General features: G+C 35.2%; 4 protein-coding genes across 5 annotated transcripts in view; all 4 read right to left on the bottom strand.

Moving 5' to 3' along the window:
* LOC134842435 (uncharacterized) overlaps positions 1 to 25193 on the bottom strand; it is a 298939-nt gene that overhangs the window by 57264 nt on the left and 216482 nt on the right. The window lies entirely within an intron of this gene.
* LOC134842434 (uncharacterized) overlaps positions 1 to 25193 on the bottom strand; it is a 266691-nt gene that overhangs the window by 25022 nt on the left and 216476 nt on the right. The gene's annotated exons all lie outside the window — the stretch shown is intronic.
* Positions 14066 to 25193, bottom strand: part of LOC134842430 (uncharacterized) — a 227611-nt gene continuing 216483 nt past the window's right edge. For both annotated transcript variants that reach the window (XM_063858768.1, XM_063858766.1), the window contains one exon: positions 14066 to 14861. In XM_063858768.1, the coding sequence (XP_063714838.1) occupies positions 14471 to 14861 (391 nt within the window). In that variant the 3' untranslated portion in view covers positions 14066 to 14470. The remainder of the gene's footprint in view (positions 14862 to 25193) is intronic.
* Positions 17312 to 21932, bottom strand: LOC134842427 (uncharacterized). Its single transcript, XM_063858761.1, has one exon. The coding sequence runs from the start codon at positions 21927 to 21929 to the stop codon at positions 17766 to 17768; it is 4164 nt and encodes a 1387-aa protein (XP_063714831.1). The 5' UTR covers positions 21930 to 21932; the 3' UTR covers positions 17312 to 17765.

The raw sequence follows: 25193 nt of genomic DNA on the forward strand, positions 1-25193 counted from the left end.
AATAAATAGCAAAAATCATACCGGCCAATTCTCTTGAAGCACTGAAATAAGACAAGCTATAAAGGTTTGAAAAGCACTGACGTCAAACTTGTTTTCCAATCGAAAAGATCGATGACAAAAAAATCCTGAATTAGTTTCGAAAAATTTGGACTAACTTTTATCGCCTACTCTCTTCGAGAGGTAGCATTAGTTTAATTGATCGCATTAAAACTAAAACTCATAAACGTGCCCTTGGGATAAAATTTGAGATCTTAAGACTCGCTAAGGTAATTAAGGTAAATTCCAAGAGAGCAGAAGATTGATTCTAAATAGCCGGATAATAACCAATAAAGGACCTAGGGTAGTAGCTACCATTTTCATGCGACCTCAGCTACCATTTCATGCTAAGGTATTCTTCGCCATGATGAATCACACGAACAGAACAATTCGATTGGAATCAAAGTTAGGCGGAAAATAGAATACGAACAATTTAACAAAGACACCATCAGACACCATCGCAGCAAAAGACACATCGCAAAAATAAAATAAGAAAAGCGACAACTCGCAAATTTTTGGAATTAATGTGAAACTTTATAATTTTGGTTTGAGGTCGCCGGTGGGAGCGCTAAGTACGCATCGCGGCGATAACTGGCTCAAAATTTCGTATTCAGTCCTGCCCTCTGTCTTCAAGCTCGCAACAAGTTGGCGCGACTGCGTCGGTGAGTATTTTGCGAGTTGTCTCTTGTTGCGAGTTGTCGTATTACGGCTATCTAGACCAGATTTCCAGCAGGGAAGGGTGCGGGGAGTAATTATACAATAAAGTTCATTCAATACTGAAAAGGGAATCGAGTTTGGATATCCTGCTTTTGTTCCGACCATTGAAAACTTTTGTCTTTGGGTGTGTTCTATTTTTTTTGTTTTCCCCGCAAGATCTGGAACCATAAACAATCATCAGAATGGGTCGAGTGCTATATAATTTTAATTACCTTTCATGATTCGAATAGTGATTCAAACTACATCAAAAATGTTCCATAAAAAATACCAGTCAAGAACAACCGGTTTTGAAATTTTTGGATTTAAGTCTAATTTGAGCAAAAAAAGCGAGCAAGCAGACTTATTACCAAGGGATAAGCCATGAAACTTATACTGAACCCCTGAAAGCTTAGTTTTTCTCCCTCCTTTTTTTAAGGCCATCCTGAGAATTAACAAAAAAAACTGCAAAAAATTGTTTAAACATTTGAAAAACAATTTTTTTCTTTTTTAGTCATTTTTCAAAAAAAACTGCTGTCCAATATGCATCTAACATGACTAACGAGTATGGGTTTTAGGCTTTCGTTCAGAACCTTACATCACACCAGGCTCAAAAAACGACACTCATTTGAAGAAAAAACAAATTTGTATTAGATTTTTCAAGAATATGGTCGCAACACTATTCCCAACTTTGCAAAGAAACCGGCTATCCTCGTTTACAACGGATTGAAACATTTTGCGAATAACTAATATAGAGATGGAGATATTAAAAGAACAACGCTTGGCGGTAGCTGTGCAAGTTGCACAGAATGTTTCGACAGCAGTAACAATACAAGGGATACCGAGCCACGGCAACGAGGTCGCTGACGCCCTGGCTAACGAAGCAACTACAAGCGAAGATTGGTCACAACCCGTGTCAGTAGAAGCTGTAAGAGCCTGCGTCAAGGAAACCATCACGGACTGTGCACACTTTCACCCAGAGTCGCCGCAGCATACAGCAAACTTTCACGGAAGGACAGAGAAGTCATAAAATCACGGACGCGATTACACTGGCTCGATTGAGGTCCAGCTACGATGCAGCGTTTGAGCTTCAATCGATCCTATGTGCAGAAAAAGTGAAGAAGATAGAGATACGGTAAAACGCTGGCTTGTCAACCCCGGCACGTTAGTAGCCCGCTGTGAACTCTTCGGATCGACGGTCATAAATCTCGAAATCATGACAGAAGAACACGCCTTGATGATGGCAGTGAAATTGCTGCAATAGCAGCCCTCACTGACGCCCCTCCACAGTCAGCAACAACAACAACAATAACAGAAACAGAGCAAACAAACTCCAAAACGAAACAAGGATAGCCAGTTACTGTGCCAGTGTATAGAAAACTACGGTTTAGAAAGATTGTTTTTTTTTCAAATTAGTATAATTTTTTCTGCTTGGAGTTATACAGGATCTGACGTAAGAATAAAATATAGGCATATTAGACAATCATAGTAAAAAAGGCAAGTTGGACAAAAAATTTTGTAGAATAATTACTAGAAACAAAAAAATTGAAAAAATTTTGAACTTTTTGGTTCACAAAATGAAGCTGAAAAACTCCAAATCCTAGTTTCACTAGCTTAAAAGTAAAATTTTGCGCTCCCCCTTTGCAATTAGTATTTATTGGCGCCAATGGCACCTTAAGAAAAATTTTAGGGTCCGTCCGCCAAAAATGGATATAGTGCAAAGGGGGAACCTTAGGGTCGGCAGGGGGTCGAATCCCTGAAGCAGTCCGCCCACCCCCGCCCCGACCCCCCTCTAAATCCGCCCCTGGCACCACATTATTTACGGCAAAGCTATGAGCAATTTTGTTGCGACCTTTTATGTCTAATTTCAGCCCGCTACATTGTCAATTGTCATACACATTCGTGTACCGTTACTCGAAGGTAAACGCATAAAAAAATAAACTTGCACGATCAGAAACCACACAACTGACAAACAAAAAAAACGTGAATTCAACAAATTATGGCCAAAATCAAGACAATAGTGAAAAACCCAAAATCCCCGGAGTTTCTTCTCAAAAAACGAACTGTTTTAAGGATAGTCTAGCATATTCAGTGTAATAAAAAAACTACTGAATGTTGAAAGGTAAGAAATAGCAATATATCAATTCCATGATATTTTAAGCTGTTAAAAACACAAAACTGGTCAACAATTGGAAACTGAGTATAAACAAAAGAGCTAAGTTATTACGTAATACAGAGACAAAAAATTCGTTCGATAAGTTTGAATTCGTTTCAGGCACAATGAAATTTTGTATCTGCGGGAGCTTGGAATTGAAAGTTGTTTTCCGTCCACGAACATTTTTCAACACGACGCCAAAATCGACGCAGAATTCAATCCCGCACAATCGAAAAGACCGCTGGGTGTCTCTTCTATTCAAAATTGACTCAAATTTTGATTCATGATTTTCTAAAAATGACCAATTGAAAATTTACACTTACTGTTTCTTGAAAGCAAGTGGTCTTTCAGGCGTCTTTCGCAATAATAAAACATAGTGAGTTGTTTATTTGAGTAAGCGTATTTCTTCGCCCTAACTACAAAAGTTCGATTCTTAACAAACAGTCGCATCTACAAACCGCCATATCTTGAAGCCGAAATTACACCAGAATTACGTAAATTCTGAGGATTTAAGGTGGGCAGCTTCTTCAATATTTTGCTAGTCAGACAAAAAGCTAGTTCCCAACCTCTTCCATTTTTGGTAGCTTTGCAAGAATGATAACGATGATAGAGTTAATGTTATGTCTCAATTAATTTCTTATTTGGTAATTTTATTTGCCACTTAAAATTAAAATAGGTATTTTTTCCAATGTTAAAAGCAATTGTGTTGTATATTCTACTTTTTTACACATAATGGAAAAAACATTTGGCTTCAGTTCCAGTGGTCATGACGACTTTTACAGGTCACAAAACGTGCAAAATAACCATCACTGCACCCATTTTTAAAAAGCCGGTTTTACGGAAAAAATCTTCAAATCAAGCTGCTTTTTAAAAATTTAAAAACAAGATAATTTTTTTCACAAAATCGAAGACAAGTATATTGTCTAAAATTTTAGATATATTTTTTTGAATGATCGATTGAAGTATGAACATAGCCGACAGACAGTTGGAAAAACTTCAATGAAAGCAAGGGAAAAAACATTCAAAACTCAAAGAAAAAATTTGACCTTAAAAATTTTTGAAATTCTAGAACAATTTTTTCTAGCACTTTTTTGATAAAGTTAATCCAATTTGAGAAAACTAGATTAGTAGGTAAATTTTTTATTTCGCCATAAAAAATAATCCTATAAAAATAATCCCCCTTTAATATCTAAAAAGGATCTACTCAACAATCCCCCCCTATGGTACCTACTTGAGAATTCCCCCTATAATTTACGTGCGCATTTGCGAAGTTCATTTTACGTGCTTATTTGCTAAGTGTAACAGCTGTTGCCAATTAGAACTTTCTCGGTTTCAGAATTTGCTGCATTCTGATTGGCTGAAAGTTCGACTAATTTGCTGATAATTTGCTAGCTGAACCTACATAACAATCCCCCCATTGTAATAGGGGGGGGGGGGGGAGGAATTGTTAAATAGATCCTCTAAAAATTCAAATCCCCACAAAAATTGATGATAGGCTGTTCTCCCAATTTATTTTCTATTACAGTTTTAACGTTATTTTAGTTGCCGCTTTTTCCTATATTTTTTAAAACCCTGAAAGTGCTGAGTATTCGGGGGCGTTCAACCGTGCCGATGTATATCAGTGCCGAAAAGGCGGGAAAATGTCAGAATGAATTAAGCGCATTTTCTAAAGAGCGGGAAATTACTGACGCTCATTAACAAAAACACTCCAATTTTGGTGTCAAAATGTCTGGAAACTGCAATTTAAACAATTATTTTGGCGCAAAAGGTTTAAATTGCAAATTTTCTCGCTCAAAATCTTGAAGTGTCACTTAAGATTATAAACATTCGCTGTTTAATTTTTGATTACCGCCTTTAATACGTTGAAATTTGTTCAATTTTTTCGGCACCGTTGAACAAAGTTTTCATTTTGGGCACTATTGAACTATTTTTTTTCGTTACTGTTGTTCTTCGGCACTGTTGAACGCCCTCGAATATTCAGCACGTTCATGACTCTAAAAAATATAGGAAAGAGCGGCAACTAAAATAAGTTAAAACTGTAATAGAAAATAAATTAGGAGAACAGCCAGTCATCAAGTTTTGGGTAATTTAGTCAGAAAAACGAAAAACCTTAAATCCAATTTTTCCCGACAGAGACAACTTTGCTTACACAAACAGGATTTAAAGGGCTTCAATATGATACCACTCTTGAACTCCTACGAGCTTCCTTTGAGGTAGTCAAAATTAGTTGGAAAAATCGGGCTCTATGACAGGGTTCTTTCCAGCCAGTTACAGTAAATTCTGGTTGTTTTGTAAATTCAGCCTCGATAATAAAAGTTTTACATCGGCAGTACTGCTTTTCTCGGTTCTAAAGATATCTTAAGAAATCTATTTTCAGAACTTTTTTGCCGACTAGCCCTAAAAACATCGCATTCTATAGAACCTCATTAAATTTGACTTGTCTTTGTTTTCGTATCGATAGAAAATGTTTCGCAAATGAGGTGACAGCTAAGTTCTCGCATATCAAAAGAAGCGAACCTTTAAATTAAATTGCTTCCTGGGCTCGTTCTAATCAAATTCGTCATTATACTATAAGTAACTTCTATTCATTCTGAGCTCTATTATCTTCCTATCTTTGCCTTTCCTATCTTTGCCTATCTCTCCAATCTTTAATATCCATCTCACAATAGCACAATCAATCCGTCCCATTTTATCTAAAATAACGAGGATGAAAATCATTGCACCGAATGATCCATTAGCCTACCACTGAATTATCACATGTACAGATAGAAATTTGACAGTATTCTAGTTCAAGTTCACTGGCGATTAAGATCAGGATAATGAATGCGTTTTCAATTTAGCCAACCTAACGCTATGACCTGAATCGTTTATGGCCTGAATTATAACTCAATTGAGCGAAACATTTCATTCAATTAACTTTTCTTGCCTCAATTCCGTTTTTTTCTCTTGTATCAATGTCACCAATCGACCTTAATTTCATTATACCATAAAAATGAAATGACAGCAATGGTCTCGTACATCAAAAAGAACCAAACATTTATTTTGAATTGCTCCCTTGGGATTTTCTTATCACTAATATGCTTTCAGATAGTAACTAATGACAAAAGCCAAAAACTTTGACTGCTGTGTTAATCTCTCATGATAATCTCAAGGCAATCTCTAAATTTGATTCCTTGAAGCTTAAATCAATTAAATGCTACAAAAAATAACAATAAGTAAATGTTATCTCGCTGAAATTTGACAGAAAACTGTGCTTTTCTTGATAAAAAAAACCGGTCAGGTGAATGTCAAGGCGCCTGAAATCAATTTCCACGGCCCAGCTATCTAGACAACCTTTCTTAAGAAATCTATTTTCACATCAGCTCCACCCGATCTAGACAATCTTTCTTAGAGAAGATGCATCGTTTTAAATGTTAAGCTGTGAATAGAATTATTCTTTCTCTTCCCAGCTTCGCCGAAATATGCTTATAGTTGAAATTAAAGCAACATGACGCCGGAATATAAGAAAAGCCAAATAGAAGGCAAGAAGCGCAGAACGTTCCGACCAATATGATTTAACTGAAAAAATTCGATAATAGGAGAAAAAACGTTCATTTTAAATGAAATTCATGTTGTTCCCTTTTTTAGCTGAGGGCAATTAAATATGAAAAAAAATCAGCCAAAGGAGCGGTGATGACAGCTGAAACAATTTAAGCTACAATAGAATTGAATTGAGAATTAATAGAACCATTTTTCTCGACATTGAGACAACTTTTTCAAGCTTCATATTGGAATTCAAATCACGGCTGAAAGGACGTCAATATGACACCAAACTTACCCCCTAAGAGCTTTCGGGGTGAAAAATAAATCACCTCATAGTTTCTTCCTACCCCCTGGGGGTTGTCGCAACAATAAAACAGCTCAATCGTATTGAAAAATTATGCACATAAATTACATTGAAATCAATATAGCAGCAACTACCACTAAAATTTGCTACAAACTCACCAAAATAAACTCGGGACGACAAACACTAAATTTTTATTTTCTAAATAGATGCAATCAAAAAGTATAAATAGTTCATTGAATAAAAAATGTCAATTTTGTATCCATCGAACAAGCTCCGTTCAAGCTAAAAATCAGAAGCAAAAAAAAAATAAAATTGAGCCAAAGCAAATGTCAAAACATCCCTCACAGTAAAACTACAAAAACGAAGAAAAAAAACGGTTACTGTCTAAGTAGCACAAAATATTCCAGTCACGCTTTTTGCAATGAAAGTTTAAAAAGAACTAGAAAAAATCAAATTTCTTTGGGTTGTTTTTTAAGCTATTGAGAGAGGACAATTCATTGAAAAACTATCCCAACAAGTAATTAAAACAAAAATTTATCAAACATAGCCAACAGCAGTGATGTCAATTTTAAAAATTTGAAACCAATGTTTTAACCACTAACCAATGAATTTTTTAAAAACCAAATCGGTTTAACCAATTGGTTATTGGTTACATCAATTTAAAAACAATTTTTTAAACCAATTGGTTACACTAATTGTTTAACAATTGGTTATATTGGACATCACTGGCCAATAGACAGTTAGAAGAATCAATGAACACAAAAGAAAACAAAAAAACAATTCCGACTTGTTTACTACAACTTTCAAATTTCAAAGAAACAAATATATGCTCTTAAAACTCTTTGAATTTCAAGAATAATTTTTTAATATTCGATTTTTTTATCAAATAAATCCAATTTGAAAAAACTGGGTCAATAGGTTTTTTTTTTCACTGGGAAAACTACAAAAGAAAATCCACTTCCGATAATAGAAGCCGATCACATTTTTTGTGACCTTAGCACTTGGTTTTAACAGTGGAGTTGGCCTTCTTTTAACAACGGTTTTAAACTAAAATTAATTTTTCCCTTCAAAAGCAAACTTTTTACTTCAAAAAACCTAACTTTTTCCTACAAAAAAAAAACATCGCAATCTATGTAAGAGTCTTCAGTACGCTTATTGACTCTTAAAAATCTCGGAATAATGATTTTGAAATTCAGGTTATACTTTCCAGTCTGAAAAACAATCGGTAAAATGAGAAAATTCAGACTTGTTTTTCTCGACACAAACACATTCTTGAACTTTTTTTGGAATACGAATAACGACTAAAAGGGCTTTAATATTTTACAACTAATGATCCCTACAAGCTTTTTTTCACAAAGCTACAAGCAGTCAAGTTCTAACCATAGTTTAAAATCATCCAAATGCTTTTCCCTACACAGACATCGATGACTAGGAGCTTTTGATAACAAGACCGAACCAAACATCATTGTTAAATTATAGGCTCAGTCGAAAATCTTGATAAAAGTAAAAATGACGAAGCCTGCCAGTTTAGATTCAGAAGAACACGAAAAGATCGGAGACTTCGGGATTCACACTCGGCCTCCTCTACATAGGAACCCGCTTCAACCAATAACTGAGAAAAGACAAGACAACATGGCTAATAAAAACTGAGAAAATGATTAACTTTTTAAGTTGAGGCTAGATAATCCTAGCTGAAGTATCTGCAAAAAGATAGAAACATAGCCAACAGACAGTTGGAAAAGAGTCAATGATCGCAAAAAAAAACTTCTTGAAAAACTTCAACTTCCCAATTTCAAAGGAAACATATATTGCCTTATTGCTATTTGAAATTCAAGTTTATTTCATAATTGGCACTTTTTTGATAACATAAAACTAATTTGAGAAATTAGTATCATTAAGAAAAGTTTTTATTCCGCTGGGAAAACCAGAAAATTCATTCCACTTTCGAAGCCGATCACGTTTTTTTTGCATCATTACAGCTTTCATAATTTGAGAGTGCATTTTGCCTGCCTTTCAGCCTTCCAAATGAATTGAAGTCAAAAAGTGCACAGATACCTAAGGGCATTCATAATGCTTTAATATGTATGAATGCATTTCTGCAGTTAGTAGAGCACTTTAAAACTTTTCCTGAAAAAAAACTATTATCACGACCTAGATAAGAGACTGAACTATGTCCATCGAGTTTTAAAAAAAGGAACTTGATGTAGTCCATGGAAGCAAAATAACTGAATGCCACACAAAAAGCTCAATCAAAAAATCATATTCAAATTGCTCGAATTAAATTTAGCAAAACACAGGATCAAAAACTTCGTATCTTTAACTATGCAGTTTGCGTTTTTTCAATCACCAAATTATCATGAAAAGTAAAAAAAATCATTACAAATATTACATATTCTTCAACATGCGAATTTCTCAACTCAAAACAAAGCATTAAAAACTAGCGTGTAACGCACCTGCTGCGTACTCGTAAGCAATCGCAAATACTGGAAACAAGACCAGCATCCTTAGAGTGAGCTCTGACAAACACCCAATAACAAAGTTGGTAGTTTCAAAAAATTTTCAAGTTTTTTCAATTCAAATTTTGAAAAATCAAAAAATTTTGTGAAGTTATAAAATCTAAGTACTTAAAAACCTTTATAATCACAAAAAAATGTCACATCTCGGAAACTAAGAGCAATTGAGCAGTCGCAATTGGACGCAAGATTTCCAGCAGAGATCTTCAAACTCTGAAAATTTTCAAATTAAAGTTAACGAAAAAAAAACTTTTTTAAAACCATACAAAACGTCTATCTTGAAAACAACAAAAATTTAAGCAGTCTTAATTAGGGGCAAGATTTGATATCCTTGAGATTACTCTGCCAACACCCAACTACAGCTTTGAGAATTTCAAATTTTAGGAATTATTTGTAAAATGAGTTTTCTGAGTTTTTCAAATCACAACAATCGTCGTACCCGTACACTAAAAATATTTGCAACCGTTGAGATCACTCTGAGAGTCCCCAACTACAGAGTAAGTCATTTCCAAAATTGAAAAAATATATATAAATTTCAGTTTTCTGAAAATTTTTTAAAAAGTCAAAAAACGTCATATCTTAAAAACTACAAGGGTCGAGCGGTCAATTTTCAAGGCAAGATTCGTATCCCCCTGAGAGCCCCCAACTACAAGACTAAGAATTTCAAATTTTTTCAATTTTTTAAAATCTTTTTTTTTCGGAAAAATTAAGATATCATCAAACAAGTCATATCTCGAAAACTACAATGATAGCAGCAGTCATATTTGGAGACAAGATTTGATATCCTTGAGGTTACTCTGCCAACACCCAATGAGCTTTCTGAATTTTTTTAAATCACAACAATCGTCGTATCTTTTACACTAAAAACATTTGGGTATTCATAATTGGAACCCAGACAGCATCCACTATCGGGCTGCTTATTTTAAACTCGGCAAAAACACTGAATTTAAACTGATAAATCGATAAGAAAAATTCTCAACCATTGCAATATACGATATTGCCTAAACGTGAAAAAAATTCTTTCGTTTAACAAGCAAAAATAATACGTTGGGAAAGCTTAAACGTGGCAAGATAGTGAAGCCCGCATTTAAATATATAATAGATAGATTTAAACATTTAAGTCGAATAGCAAAAAGTGGCCGGTTTACTTAACAAACTTCGCGTCTCTGCATACAAGAAAGACTAGTAACCAATTGTTAGACATTCTTGAAAAAATTCGATTTCCAAAGACAAAAAATAGATGCCATTTACGCTTCTTCAACTTTCAGAACAATATACGATACCCACTTTTTTTGATAATATGAACCCATCTAGAGATAACTGGATCAATAGGTCAAGTTTTTGTTCCGCTGGAAATTCAACTTTCGAAAGCAGAAATAAATCGTTCACGTTTTTTTGCGCCATTTCCACGTTCGTATTTGGAGAGTGCTATTAACGTAACTTTCAGCAGATGAATTTCAATTGAACTCAAAAATTGCATATTTACCTAAGTGCATTCATAAATGCACCAATATGTCCTGAAAAAAAAATTCAGCAAGACCTATGAACGAGTAATCACTACGTTCATTACTCTTAATAAAAATGAGAAAGAGCGGCTTTGAAATTGCACGAAAAAAGATAAATAAGCAGTTCCCTGTTAATTTAATTACAGCAGTACACAGATATTGAAATTCAGCAAAAAAAATTTGATGCTATTTATTGTTTTAGTTACCTTACAAAAAAGAACTCAGATTGCGTAACCGCTCGTCTAAGAAATAGGTTGAATTCGCAACAGTTATTTTCAACTTCTTTTCGTTAAAATCTGCAGTCGGAGTTCACTCATATTAGACAACCTCGACTTATCTTCTATTTCATGACACAAATTCAGGAGCCAACTTAGTTCATACCACAACTTCAGGCGCCAATTCGAAATAAAGCCAGAATAGCCAGTTGCTGTGCACGAAGCACAATGTTCCAACCACGTCTCGAAATTGTAAGACAGCAATAACAATTAAAACCGGAAAGATAACAACAAAAGGATATTCAGCTGCTGCTCACGCTCCGACAAAAATGATTTGATCAAAAAAACCAAAAATAATGAAAAAATAAAACAAAACAAAATACATCAGACCTTTATTTAAATTTTCCCAAATGTTAGTTGTTTTTTTTTTGCTGCAAGCGGCTGTTGAATTAGGTTAAAAATGCAAATTGAGATATTGGTAGATAAAATAATATAAAAATTGCAATAGGATTCATTGAGAGTTCAGTCTCTCATCCTGTCATTTGAAAACTTCGTTTCATTTAGTCTGAAAACGAAAAATTAGACAATTGTTTCAAGACACTTAGATAGCATTTCGAATCTGAATCACGACTGAATGGAATTAAACTTGATACTAACCAAACGAATTATCTTTGATGTAGTCGAAAATGGCTGAAAACAATTGACTCACAGCCATTATTTTGTTTTTTATTGTATCTTTAATGTTTTGGACGAGGCAGAGTGGGCTCATTTTCAATTTACGGGGGCCGGCGGGAACAAAAAGAAATAGAGAGTTGAATATCGTACATTTAACTTCAAATGATTCATTTTCGTTTTCTCGCTCTGAAAACGGGCTTCATTATGATCTATCACAGACAAGGCTATGACGCTTCTTATTAGTCTTTCAGTTTGCAGGTAAGAAACACTGGAATCCAAAACTACTCCACAAACGAAATGGAAGGAACGCTAACGCTTAAAATTTTGACGGAACTGAAAAACAAAATCTCGCAGGGCTCATTTAAAGAATTAAAAAAGACCACTCCAAACAAATTCGACCTCAACACTACGCCAATAATCCTTCTCTCATTTCCCCTGAACTTGTTCATTTTTGAAGCAGCTGGTTTCTCTTTGAATCATCCATAATTGCCACAACTTTATTTCATTGTATTTTGATTTTTTTGCAGGAACGCTGGGTTTAATGTTCATGTTTTACGTGGGTCAGCGAAATAACTAACAATTTACTTCTTAAGTATTAATTATGTAATACATGGCTATCAGAAAATGAGCTTCGTATTGACTCAAATTGCAATCTAAAAAAAAACAGCTTCAATTTGGTATATCAATGACATCGTCATGTTTTTTCATTGTCCCTCAGTTTGCTCTTAAGATGCACTCGGTCTGAAAGCTGCTCCACAAATTCAATAGTACGACCAAAAACGCGTAAAATTTCGACCGAACTCAAAGTCTCGCAACTGATTTAAAAAACTAGAAAAAACTCTACGCTACGCAAAACACTCTTACTCTCATTTCCCTATGTACTCGTTTATTTTTGAAACAGAAAATGATTTCTTTTTTAATCGTACACAAACGGCATGATAATCTTTTGTATTTCGATTAGGCTCAATTTCCATTTAGGAGACGTTATGAAATAATTAAAATTTGCTAACAGACAGTTGGAAAGTTAAAAAAAACCAATCATGTTTTTTTTCAACTTCCTAAGAAACAAAATCGATCACCTTGACAATCTTTGAAATTCAATTACTGCTTATTCGGGTTACTGATCTATACAACTTTGGATGCCTGATACTTGTTACGAAAATATTCTTCTTTCTATTTTTGTTTAAACTGGTCACTTAGATATTGTTTCAAATAAAATTATTTGAAGAGAAAAATTTACTGCTTATGATTGGCGTTTTTTGTTTCGTTGACCCATTTAGATAAAAGTGCATCAATAGAATAATTTTTTTATTCTGCTGGAAAGATTAAAGCCCATTTTTGAATCTAGAAGCCTAAATCGTTTTTGGCTAATTTTTTACTTTTGCTGATCGATAGTGCTGATCGAAATGAAACAAAAATCAAAAGAAATCATGAAACCAGTCAAACCCCGCACAAAATCAATTTTGAGCGTGATCAATTTTTAAGCCTTTTTCCTCAAAAAAAAAACAAAAACAATCATCAAGATCTAGATAAACGAAAGTCACTTCATTCTTTTACGCTTAATAACTTCAGATATAACTAACTATTGTAAATAAATAACTCTTCTAAATGAATTTCGCATGGACTCAATTTACACATTTCAATTTTTAAAAAAGGCATCAATACGGCCTTTCACTGACATTGGTATGATGTTTCTTTAAGGTCCCTCAGTTTGCTTGTAAAAAAGACTCGATTCAAAGCTACTCCATATCTTCAAAGGTAGGAACAATTACATTTATGATTTCTACGGAACTTAACAAATGAACATTTGAATTAGCGAACTAGAAAACCCACGCAAAACAAATTTAACCTTAACACTACCCAAAAAAAATCCCTTCTCCCATTTTGCCCCGAGACTTGTTCTATTTCATATTAGAAGAAGGTTTCTCTCTGATTCATACATATTTAGCACAATTGAAAAAACAATTATATAATCCATCCGACCATTCAGTGAAAAGAAGCTTACATTCATCCTTAAAAAGCGGCCATTGTCATTCATTCAGACTCAATTGTAGATAAAATAAAAGCATAATTGTTGCAACTCCATTTCAAAATAATTGCCTAATTGAACCTCTAATATTAAGTCCTCAATAGAGTCTATATCTAAATGTGAGAGCTCAATGGGCCGTTAAAATCTTATCCAATTAGGAAAAAATGAAACGAAAAACCTTTTATTGTCATAGTCAACATCATGCTTGGTTCAATTTCCAAGAATCGATCTGGTCAGTTTCATCACTACTGACATACATCAATTACTGATTTTTTGTCTGAATATGTCAAATGTGCTTTCCTGAGTAGACTTCTTCAGTTTTAATGTTTCCTCTTGGCCTCATTCGATGAAGCAAGGTCCCTACAATTGGTGCAATTTTTGACATAAGACTGTCAAAAAGCGAGATCGAAAGCATATTTGAACTAATTAATTGCCAAGGAAAAAAGTCGATTTCAATAAAGAAAGTATCAATTAGTACAAAAATGACAGCACAACAGCGGTTTAGATAGAATAGATACAACAAATTATTATGTTGAGCGCTCTCAAATTTCTTTGATTAAAAAGATGCCATTCTAGAAATATTCATGTTTCAGCAGCAGAAAACACGAACTGAAATCAATTTGATTTTCAAAAAACTTCAAGACCATGCAACGGTCAAAATGCTGAATTAGAAAAACAATCTGAAATGAAACCCTATCCCAGATAAAAGAGCACTTTTGTAAAAGTAACTGCTTCGATAAAACTTAGAATTATTAACATCAATCTCAGGACTTCAATACAAATCTAAATTCTTTTTTGATCTACAGCTACTTAATTTCTTGTTCTAATCTGACAAAACATCACTTTCAGAGGTCTCACTTGTCTTTTGAGTAAAGGACCGTCTCACTGGGCCACTTGTCAATTGGACATCATGAAGCCCCGCAGTCAACATCGTACTGGAACAGGGAACTGGTTCTGGGTTTCCAGTCGAACTTTCCAGCACCGAAGTGTCCGGACGAAGGACGCTGAACTTCTCTGGTTGAAGTTTCCTCAGCCTTCGCATTTGAGTTCTCGAGCGCCATACTTTAACGGTGTGGTCGTCACTGACAGTGACAGCCATTTCCTGGTCGACCGGGTTGAACACGACAGCCGACACCACATCGTTATGGGGTAGGGTTCCAAGGAAGCATCGGTAGTGTCGATCCCAAATGTACCCCTGCTTGTTCTCAGCTCCACTAAAACAAAACTCATAATTTAAGAAACATTTCTCATCTTATGCTGATAAATTAAAATTGAAGCCAAAAGTCGGTCTTTCATATCATCACGTGGAAATTATTTCTTATTTGATTCAGTTTAATAAAGAAAACGAAAAACTTTTCTTCAAAATACCGTATGTCTGACAGTCGGTCTTTAAAAGTAACTTGAGCAAAGTTTTTTTATGATCTATTACCACAGCAGCACTATATAGCTCTAATTCAACGTCAAACCAAAAGCTAAATAAAATATTTCTGATTAAGGTGTTAACACTTTTGTGAGACAGCCCGTAAAAATGAACATAGCCAATAGACAAATGGAAAAGAGTCAATCAACGCAAGTGAACAAAAATTAAAACTGACTTGTTTTTATCTCGATTTTCAAACTTTCAAGAAAAAATATATGGCCGTAAAGCTCTTGGAATTTCTAGATTTATTTATTTATTATATACACTTTTTTGATAAATTATCCCAATTTGAGAAAACTGGATCGATAGGTATAAATTTTATTTGGCTGGGTAATTTGATAACTCAACATGGAAGTATATCAAGTTTTTCGTTACTTTGATACTTTCGCTGTTCGAAAGTGGAGTTTGTTTTCATTTCCGAAAAACAAATCGCGAAAAATCAAAATTGAGCTTTAACAAAATTTAAGACCATTTTCTATAAAAACAGATAGATCGAAACGACCTACATATGTCTTCACTACGTTCTTCGACTTAATAACAAATACTTAGTCACACCAAATTATTCGAAGTGAAAGAAAACCTTTAAGTGGAAAAGTGCTACAGAACAATATAAAATCAACTGAATTGACTGATTTATCAATCAGTCAATAAAGTTGATTTAGATTTGAAGAACTAATAGAACTTGATACTTTCAGACCTATGGTGGGGTGCTCTCAGGGTATAATCGGGGGTTGCAAATATGGCCTTCAAATATGATTGATCAAAACCTTTTAACAGCCAAGATTTTGCGTACCTAGCACTTCTAATTTTTGGCTTCTATTAGAATTTTTCGGTTTCCGAGATTTGTTTACTGTAATTATTTTTTAAAAAGTTTTCAGTTAACTAAAGATTTTTTTTCAATAAAAATCTGGCTGATGTTAGAACTATCGAACTTTTTTTGAAAAAAAATTTGGTAAAAGCAGTTGTATGCTGCCGGATTGTAAGGGTCCTATTAATGAAACAAAGTTTCCCATATCTGATAAAAACTCATTATGGAGAAATTTAATTCAAAATTTGATTTTTTAAACCGCTCATTTAATCAAATAGAAAACCTTGATGGATAAGCCGAATTCAAATTTCCGGTTGCATTAAATTTCGTTGTTTCTGGTATCAAATTTAGGACGCTTTTTCTGTAGAACAAACTATTTGAAGCATCGTAGATGCTAGTCGAGCGCTTGTTGAATATAGTTTTGATATATTATCAGTCAATTAAGTTCAATTCTTCAAAAATTCTACACTTTAAGGTCTCCTTTCACTGCGAACGATTCGATGTGACGAAGTATTTCTTATTAGGACGAATTTTTGAAAAGTTCTAACACCAACCAGTTTTAATTGAAAAAAAATTCTTTTGTTTACTGAAAACTTTTCAAAAAATAGGTACAATTGTCGTATCTCGAAAACTGAAAAACGCAAAGTAGAGGTCGCAAAAACAAGTGCTAGGTACACAAAATCTCGGCTGTTCCAAGATTCTGTTCAGTCATATTTGAAAGCCATATTTGCAACCCCCCGAGTGTACCCTGAGAGCACCCCACCATAGTTTTTCAAAGCTAAATCTTCTAAACATGACCAAGAGAAAATTGGAAAAGATTTCATGAACGGCAGCAAATATAAAATACTATCTGTATTTTTTGAAAAAAACGTCATCTTTCGAATTTCAAACAATTGCCCTTAAAATTCTTTCAATTTGTAGAACAATTTATGCTGCCACTTTTTTGATAAAATTACCCCACTTTGAGAAAACTGGGTCAATAAAAAGAATTTACGTTTCGTTGGGATATCTGAAAACAAAAATTCACTGTCAAAATTAGAAGTCGAAAAGTGAAACGTAGAAAAAGTAAATTTGAGTCTAACAAAAAATTTTAAAAATTATCATGACTTTTATAAGAGTCTAAATTACGTTCATCGACTCTTAAAAAAGCGCGTTAAGACTTAAAAAAAGACACGACTTTCTTCAGTAGGTGAAAACTCGCTTCGTTTATCAAAAGTAAAAACGAATCAAAAGTAATTTACTCATTTCGCCGGAAAAAAGCACGTGTTGAAAAAACGGCACTATTTTCCCTTTTGATTTAACAGATCGTCATTAGAGCTCCGCTTTGAAAATAAACTTGAAAAGCGAACGACTTCAAAGGAAAACAAAAACCTCGTGGATATGCTCAACAAAATTAACTGGTGACGTAGCTTAATTTTGACGGGACCAAAACTCAATTTATATCAATTTTCGAATCTGTTGGTTTGGCAAATTTACTATATGTTCAGTCATTATAAGAAACTCACTATTATTTGAGAAAAGTCTAATGAGACAAATTGAAATGAAAGCATTTTAATTGATTGAATTGAACCAAATTATTATGAAGTTTCGGATCTCTTGATCTATTCCCCCCCTTTGGTTCGTAGTAACAAATTGCCACCCCTATAATGAAATAATTCAACGGTTAAGCATGCGAATTTCATACCTATTAAAGAATATCCCCCCTTTTGCAAAAGGAGGGAAAAATTTGAAGAGATCCAAAATTTCTAATCTTTTAAACGTCGAATACAGAACTTCACAAATGCTTGTCATTTTTGTGGTGAAACTTGCGACCACAGCAATCTCACATACAATCAGAGGCAATTTTTGAAAAACATTCAAATTTGACAGTTAAATTTCGAAGGACAGTTTTCAAGGTCTTGATTTAAATTTCTGGTTTCCTCTGTCTCTCTTAGCTCTCCGGCGCCTTTTAGAGACTCTTTTTGAACGCGTAGATTCCTCGTTCTTCTCGTTCAATGAACAATCAATTCTAGAACTCTGCTTTTCGCTCTCGGAGATTTTTCCGCCGAACTTCGATACGAAAAAAGACGAAATGCGACGCAATATTGGCAAAGATTGAACCACTTCGTTCACATTTTCTGGTTTAATAACCGTTTCTTCCGAAATGGAATATTCGTTTTTACGTGTAGCTTCTACTTCCAGAAGTCTATTTTCAATCTGCTTCAAATTTATCGGATCCGATTTCGGAAACACGAAGTATGCAAATTTATTCAAAACCTTCAAGAACTCTATAGACTCTGAAACAGCTTCTCGGGTTGAACAATTGGGCGGATTTTTCAAAGTTTTCTTGAGTTTTTCTTCCATCCATTCATTTGAGAAGGCAGTCGCCATTGATTTTCTAGAAACTTCATCTGCGCTTTCATAGAACTGAAAATATTGACGACTTCTTTTCAGGCACGAGCCTAGCAGGTGAGATCCATTTTCGTTTGCCGATGCTGTTACCGAGTCATCATTGACTCTGAATTTTTCGAAATAGTTCTCAGGGACATACGGTTGAACAAGCGTTTCTAACTCATGCTGTTTTTGTTTTAGCTCAAGTGCCTTGAAACTATGTTTGGGATACCGCTTCATAAACCAAAGCATTAATTCATATCGGTGCCACCACAACAAAAACCTTCTCAATCTTCCATTTGTATTCGGAGGTCTGTCAGTGTCTATTTTCAAAGCAATTTCAACCGATTTCTTAAACTGATCAGGCATGCACAACAGACAATTTTGCATAGCATGAACTAAATGACTCATCATTGATATAATTTGAAACTTGATGCTGTCAAAAACACGGGAGGGATTTTTTCTACTGAACACTTCCGAGGCAATTTTGTCTATGTCCTCCAAGTCCTCCAAAGACTTGGACTCTCGAATGCTATCACTCTGGTATTCGCCTATAGGAAGCAACCGACCACGAGCACCTCCACTTTCTGCCAATTCAACGTCGTCTAATTGATCAGATGGTTTGTCAGTGTAACGATGAAGCTCAGATGCAATATAATTTCGTTGCATAGCAGAATACATCTCCCTGACTTCGTTTTCCAGTTTTATCAAGTTTTCCGGCTCGCACTCTGGAAACAGATAATAAGCATTCTTGTTTAACACTTTCAAAAACTGAAACGCATCGTCAATCGAAGATCCATTTTTGCACCTAGGATCATGAAGTGTCTTTGAAAGCATTGCTTCAAACCAGTTTCGATCGAAATAATACCCCTCAGTGTCCAAAAAGCCAGAGCTGTTGTATTGATCCAATAAAAATCTGCTTTTCTTGAGACAGTAACCTAAAAGATGAGACCCACCGGAATGACTCGCTGGCTTGCTTTCACTGTCGAGTAGTTTAAAATGCTCGAAGTACATACTGCCGACAAATGATTCCAAAACAGCTTCAAACTTTTGTTTCTTCTGCAGCACTTCCTCATATTTGCATTTCAACTGGGGGTACCGAAACATAAACCATGTGAGCAGCTCAATTGAATGCCATCTTGCAAGAGTTTTGATAAACTGTGATTTATCCATTTGATCTTGCAGTGCGAGCTGCAAGATTAAATCCACTCTTTCTCTGAGAAGACCAGGTTGGCCCATCATGTAATATTGGAGTGCTTTCAGATCATGCTGTAGATATTTGGCGTTCGTTCGTCGAATGCGTCCGAAGATTCTGGGAGGATCGCCACAATGAAAACTCCTGACTTTGTTTGCGTTTAAAACTCCGTAATTGTCCTGAAACTTTTCAATCGATAGGTTACTTTTAGTAGTTTCAATGTCCTGAAAATTATGAGGTTCTAGAATCTGTGCATCATCCTCAGACCATTTACTCATTCGGTTTTGCTTGGAATAACCAACCCTGCTTCCGATCACCTTCGAAAGACTATCTGTTTGATTTTCTACTATAACAGCAGCTTGATCGTTTCCGTCTAGTTTGTTATTCCCAGATTTTTCTTTTAATTCAGCCTGTAAAGTTTGCAAAGCTGATTTAACAGCTCGAGGTTTTTTGAGCTTCTCAGCACGGGCAACAAATGCTCCTTTCTTCTCCACAACCGGCATCGAAATTTTGCAAAGTTTCAGTTTTTCCAGTCCCTTATCGATCAGTTTGGAGACATCGTTGGTCAAATCAACAACAGCGCTGTAGTCGTCAAAAATGGAAGGAAACTTGAAACTCAGCCAAAGATAAACTTCAAGACTCGACACTACATTTTCCAAACTTTCCAGCGCACCTCGGTTCTGCGGGACCTGTATTGGCCATCTGATCCAGTTTTTAATGCTGCCCACACGAACGGGTCTTCCTTTACTGTAGTATTTTGCGTACTTCAGCATCATACTCGCTTCAAAAGCCGATTTGCCGACGTTGCTGGGTGCAAGACAAAACGTATACTTGTCAATTAACGACATGTCAATGTCTTCAAGAAGCTGCGCGATATCTTTGAACTCAAAGGACGGACACGCAAAGAAGTTCTCGTCTGTTTGAGCTAAACGATTGAATATTTCAAGCAATTGCTTCAAACTATACTCAGGTAGATGATACGCAAACAATTGAATTTGTTCAGCCGTTGGCGCAATTCCTGCTTTTTTGATAGCTTCAACGGGACCGCCAGCGATTTCCTTCAATGTTTTCAGGTTTTTATGGCCAAAGGCGGTAACATGGCCAAAATCATAGGCACTTCCGAATCGACCGGCTCGACCTGCGATTTGATTGGCTAATGCTTGAGGAATCTTTTCACTTTTCATGATTCCAGACGGCAACTCTCTGTTTGCTTTAACTACTTGACTGAAGATTATGCGTCTGATTTCGAGATTCAATCCCAGGCCAATGGCATCGGATGCAACTAGAACGTCAACTCCTGAATCCGGATCGTTGAATGCTTTCGCTTGCTCTATTTTCGTCTTCGGGGGCAACGCTCCGTATATGGTGGCATACTTGACTCCTAATTTATCCAACTGAGCTGATATCGCGAATCGTGCATTCCGTCCAAACGCAATGATACAATCGCCTTTTTGAACCTCGCTCCAGGATTCCAAGGCCCTGTCTTCGAAACACAGAGGGGTTAATCTCTCATAATCATGCACCTCAAACTCATCACCACAAGTCTCAACTAAATCCCGAACTAAATTCACGGCTGCCGGTTCCCCACAAACGTGCAGCTCTTTCGTGGCAGCTCCTAGGAGTGCACGTGTCCAGGCGTAACCCCTTTGCTCATCTTTCAACATTTGAATTTCATCTATGACAACAGAGTCATAGGTTTCGTTCACGTTTACCATTTCAACTGTACATGCTGTGTGCCCGCATGAAGATCTGTCAGCGTTCACGAATCGTTGGTCTTCGCCTGTGATCAGATCACAATTGATGTCCCTATCGCCACATTTCATGTAGATTTCAGTTGCAAGCAATCTTAGAGGCGCCGCGTACAGTGCTTTTTCCGATGCGTAAAAGGACTGAACAGCGCCGTATGTTTTGCCAGAATTAGTTGGACCGGCGTGAAAAATGACTTTGCGCTTCATTTCACGCGCCTTGGGGTACCAGTTGGCGGGATTTGTTAAATTGGTGATCTTCTGCAAATCGGAAAAGCAGCTCAAAACGGGGTAAATTCGTTTGCTGTGCTGAAGGAAGTAGGGGAAAATGTCATCAGGCGATCTGTACCCGGCAACAATGTCATTTAAAATGAAATTAATATCTTCAGGAAGGACAGTCGAATCGGTCAAATAGCTTTGGAATTTTTTCAGACACGTTGTGAATATTTTATCGGACATTCCTTGTTCGTAGGCTAGCTCGGCCACCAACTCATTTTTACGAAACTGATCAAAAACATTTAAGATTTGACGGTTATCCGGCTTTGTTAGTTGTCCAGGCGAAGATATTTCTGTTCCGGACACGGGTTGAATGTGACATGAGAACTCGGACAAAACTTCCAGCTTGTCGGCCAGATTGGAGCAGAGTCGGACTGATTGAAAACTTCGGTACTTGTATCGTCCGTACATAAAACAAAGTCGACAGGAATTAGGACGACCCGCGCCACTTAAAAGCGTTCGTAACATTACAAACCTGAAAACAATTTCAGCCAAAATATTGAAGAAAGAAAGTTGCAATTGCGGCAAGTAACTCAAGGAACCTGGACAAGACACTTCCGAGTTTCATAGAGAACATTTTGTCATATTAGAGATCTTCAACCTCAAATTTCAATTAATTTCAATGATTGATGTTTTTCGATTATCAATACATTTTTTCATGGCAAGTTTTTTAATTTAATTTGAGCTAAATTTTTAGGTATTCATGAAATTAGAATCCAATTTTGAAGCTGAAAGCAGCTTTAATATGCAAGAAAATACGAAAATATGACTGAACATAAAAGCCTCGAAAACAAAAATATCTGGCGATAACATGATTTGAACCCGGAATACCTCATTTAGAACCATTTCCTTAAACCAACGCTCTATTGAGAATTACCTTAAAACAAGCACAATTTATAAGCACTAGTTATTGAGAAATCCCAAATCAAATATACAACGCAGAAAATGTGCGACCTTGGTTGGGAGAAGGTGAACTCGTATTTTAAGACCCATAACTTGACACAAAACAAAAAAATCACTGAGCTAAAAAAAAAGTCTTCTAGGTGGGATCAAAATTAACGAAAAAAATATATTAATATTTGAGTATCGATTGTTACTATCGCTGAATTATATGCACATACTGGAATTAATTTGAATCTAAGAAATGAATGAAAACAAAACATTTCTTTGGGTAATAAGGACTTCTGTTTCTCGTGCATTAAAATGATTCAGTGAACGACAATTTTTTAGTAGAAGTCAATTGCCGGTTTTCTACTGGGTGTTATACCTGGTATTTTCAATTGACAATGAGTTTTTAATATCATTGTTTCTTAGCCATTCTGTCACGTCTAAGAGTTGTCTTTCTTAAAAAGGTACTTTTAATTAAATTGGACATCATTTCGATTTATCTAATTTTTTGGGATTTTTTTCTAAGCGCGATACAGGCTATGACTTTCCCTAATAGTACAACATCATATATTATCAGAGACGTAGTATTGACAGTCAGGCCAGCAATTTCGCCAAAGACCACTTTGAGATCATTTTCTGAATCCAATTTGCAACACCAAAGGCTTTTAGAAAATACTAAAATATCGTATCCGAAAACACTTCGTGACCCAAAATTCTGCGTGCTGCAGTTTATTCCTCACCCTAAAAGAGTGATTGGGTAAAAGTTTCAAGCACCAACATCCTTCATTCCCAATTCACATAATATATCACCTTTAAGCTCTCAATAAAACAAACCCGCTAAACACAACTTGTTATTGGAAAAAAAGGCACTATTCTTATTGCAGAAAAAATTTCGCCTTCCAGGCAGCAAACGAATTTAAATTTCAGGAAAGAAATAAGTATTTATTATAGCTTACCGAGCGCTCATTAAGCCGTCAATACGTTCACTGAAAGCTAACAAAATGCCATCAAAAAATTAAAACAGCCAACTGTCCGTTGGAAAAAAGTAATATGCCCTCAAGCTTTTTGAAATTCACGAACAATTTATGATTGGTGCGTTTTGATAAAAATGACCCCTATTTGAGAAAATGGATCAATAGGCAAAATTTTCATTTCGCTGGGAAATCTGATAATTAAATTGCATTTTCGTAAATTTTTCCTGTATGATAGTTGAGTTTGCTTTCCTTTTAAGAAAGGAAATGAACTTAGCTTAAAAATATATCAGAAGTCAAACCACGAACATAGCCAACTGACAGTTGGAAAAGAGTTCAAAGAAAAAAAACTGAGTCATTTTTTTTCGAAAAAAAATTAGCCTTTGAATTCCGATGAAAAAAGATGACCTCTAACCTCTTTGAATTTCTAGAACAATTTATGTTTGACAATTATTTAATGAAATAAACCCAATTTGAGAAAAATTGATCAATATATAAAGAGTTTATTTCGCTGGCAAATCTGATAAAGAAATTCCAAATTCAAAAGTAGAAGTCGATTCAATCACAATTTTCGTGACCCTCACACTTTTTCTGTTCGATAAGGGAGCTTGCCTTCCTTTTAACAATAGAATTGCAATGAACTTATAAACAAATCACAAGTCATACAGCAAAAAAAATTAAAATTAAGCGTGAACAGATTTTAAGACTTTCCTTATAAAAACACCAGGACCTATATGTGAGTGTGTCTTCACTGCGTTCATTACTCTTTAGAAATCAAAGTTGAGCTTACAAAATTTTTAATACTTTTTTGAAAAAACGTAGTCAACATACAGATGAAAAAGAGTCAAGGAACGCAAGTAAACAGAAAAAATAATGACTTGTTTTTTGAAAAAAAAACTCACTTTCGAAATTCAAAATAAAAAAAACAGATGCCTTTAAAGCTCTCTGAATTTATGGAACAATTTATGATTGCAATTTTTTCATAAAATCGGCCCGATTTGAGAAAACTGGATAAATTAGTACAATTTTTATTTCCTTGGGAGATCTGAAAATTATATTCCTCTTTCGAAACTAGAAATTGATCATGTTTTTTGTTACCTTTACACTTCTTTGTTCAATAGCGGAAGTTCTCTGTCATGTTCATTACTCTTAAAACAAGCGGAGCAAAAAACACGAAACCCAAAATATCAGTACATAAAAAAGACACAATTTGAGGTAACTATGCCAATATAAGCAAAACAGGAACCACATTTAAAAAGAACGTATTCGAAATCAAAGATCTTAAATTTAAAAGTAAAAACAAAACAATTTTTGCTGAAAAATCATAGGTCTACGACAAAAAATCTACACAATGGAAATAAAGCCGACAAAAATGACAGGCAAACGATGGTCCGGCGTTCCTAAGTGGTATAATGCGTGCATTGGGCGACAAATGTCTGGGTTTGAGTCACGGTCGGACCCTCATTTCGATATGTTTCAAGTTCTTGCTAAGATTTTTTTGAATGGAGGTGTGCATTTTACGAGGCACGTATTTTACCACAAGACCAAAAAGGAAAGTCTTGGATTGCACTGAGATTTCATGAAAACCGAGGTCAACTTACAGATTTGTAAAAGCTGCTAAAAAGAAAAATCATCTAGTTCCCAATAACAATTACACTTTCTCTCTAAGGCACTGATAGAAAATGCGTATTTTTCAATATTTCAGAACATGAACTTTACGCTAATCTCTAATGTTTCTCTGCTTAAGTAGGGGATTAACCGCTTATTTAAAGGAGAAAACTACTACTCGCTCTTTCAATTAAAGTCTTTATTTCAGATTTAGAAATCCATAAACTTTTTCAACTAGAGGAAGGAATAGCCTCTGCTTTCCTCA

Source organism: Symsagittifera roscoffensis, chromosome 3 (genome assembly GCF_963678635.1).
Source record: "Symsagittifera roscoffensis chromosome 3, txSymRosc1.1, whole genome shotgun sequence".
NCBI lineage: Eukaryota > Metazoa > Xenacoelomorpha > Acoela > Convolutidae > Symsagittifera > Symsagittifera roscoffensis.

Coding starts and splice junctions, on each gene's coding strand:
- LOC134842427 (XM_063858761.1), bottom strand. CDS start 21,929: ATGTTACGAACGCTTTTAAGTGGCGCGGGTCGTCCTAATTCCTGTCGA.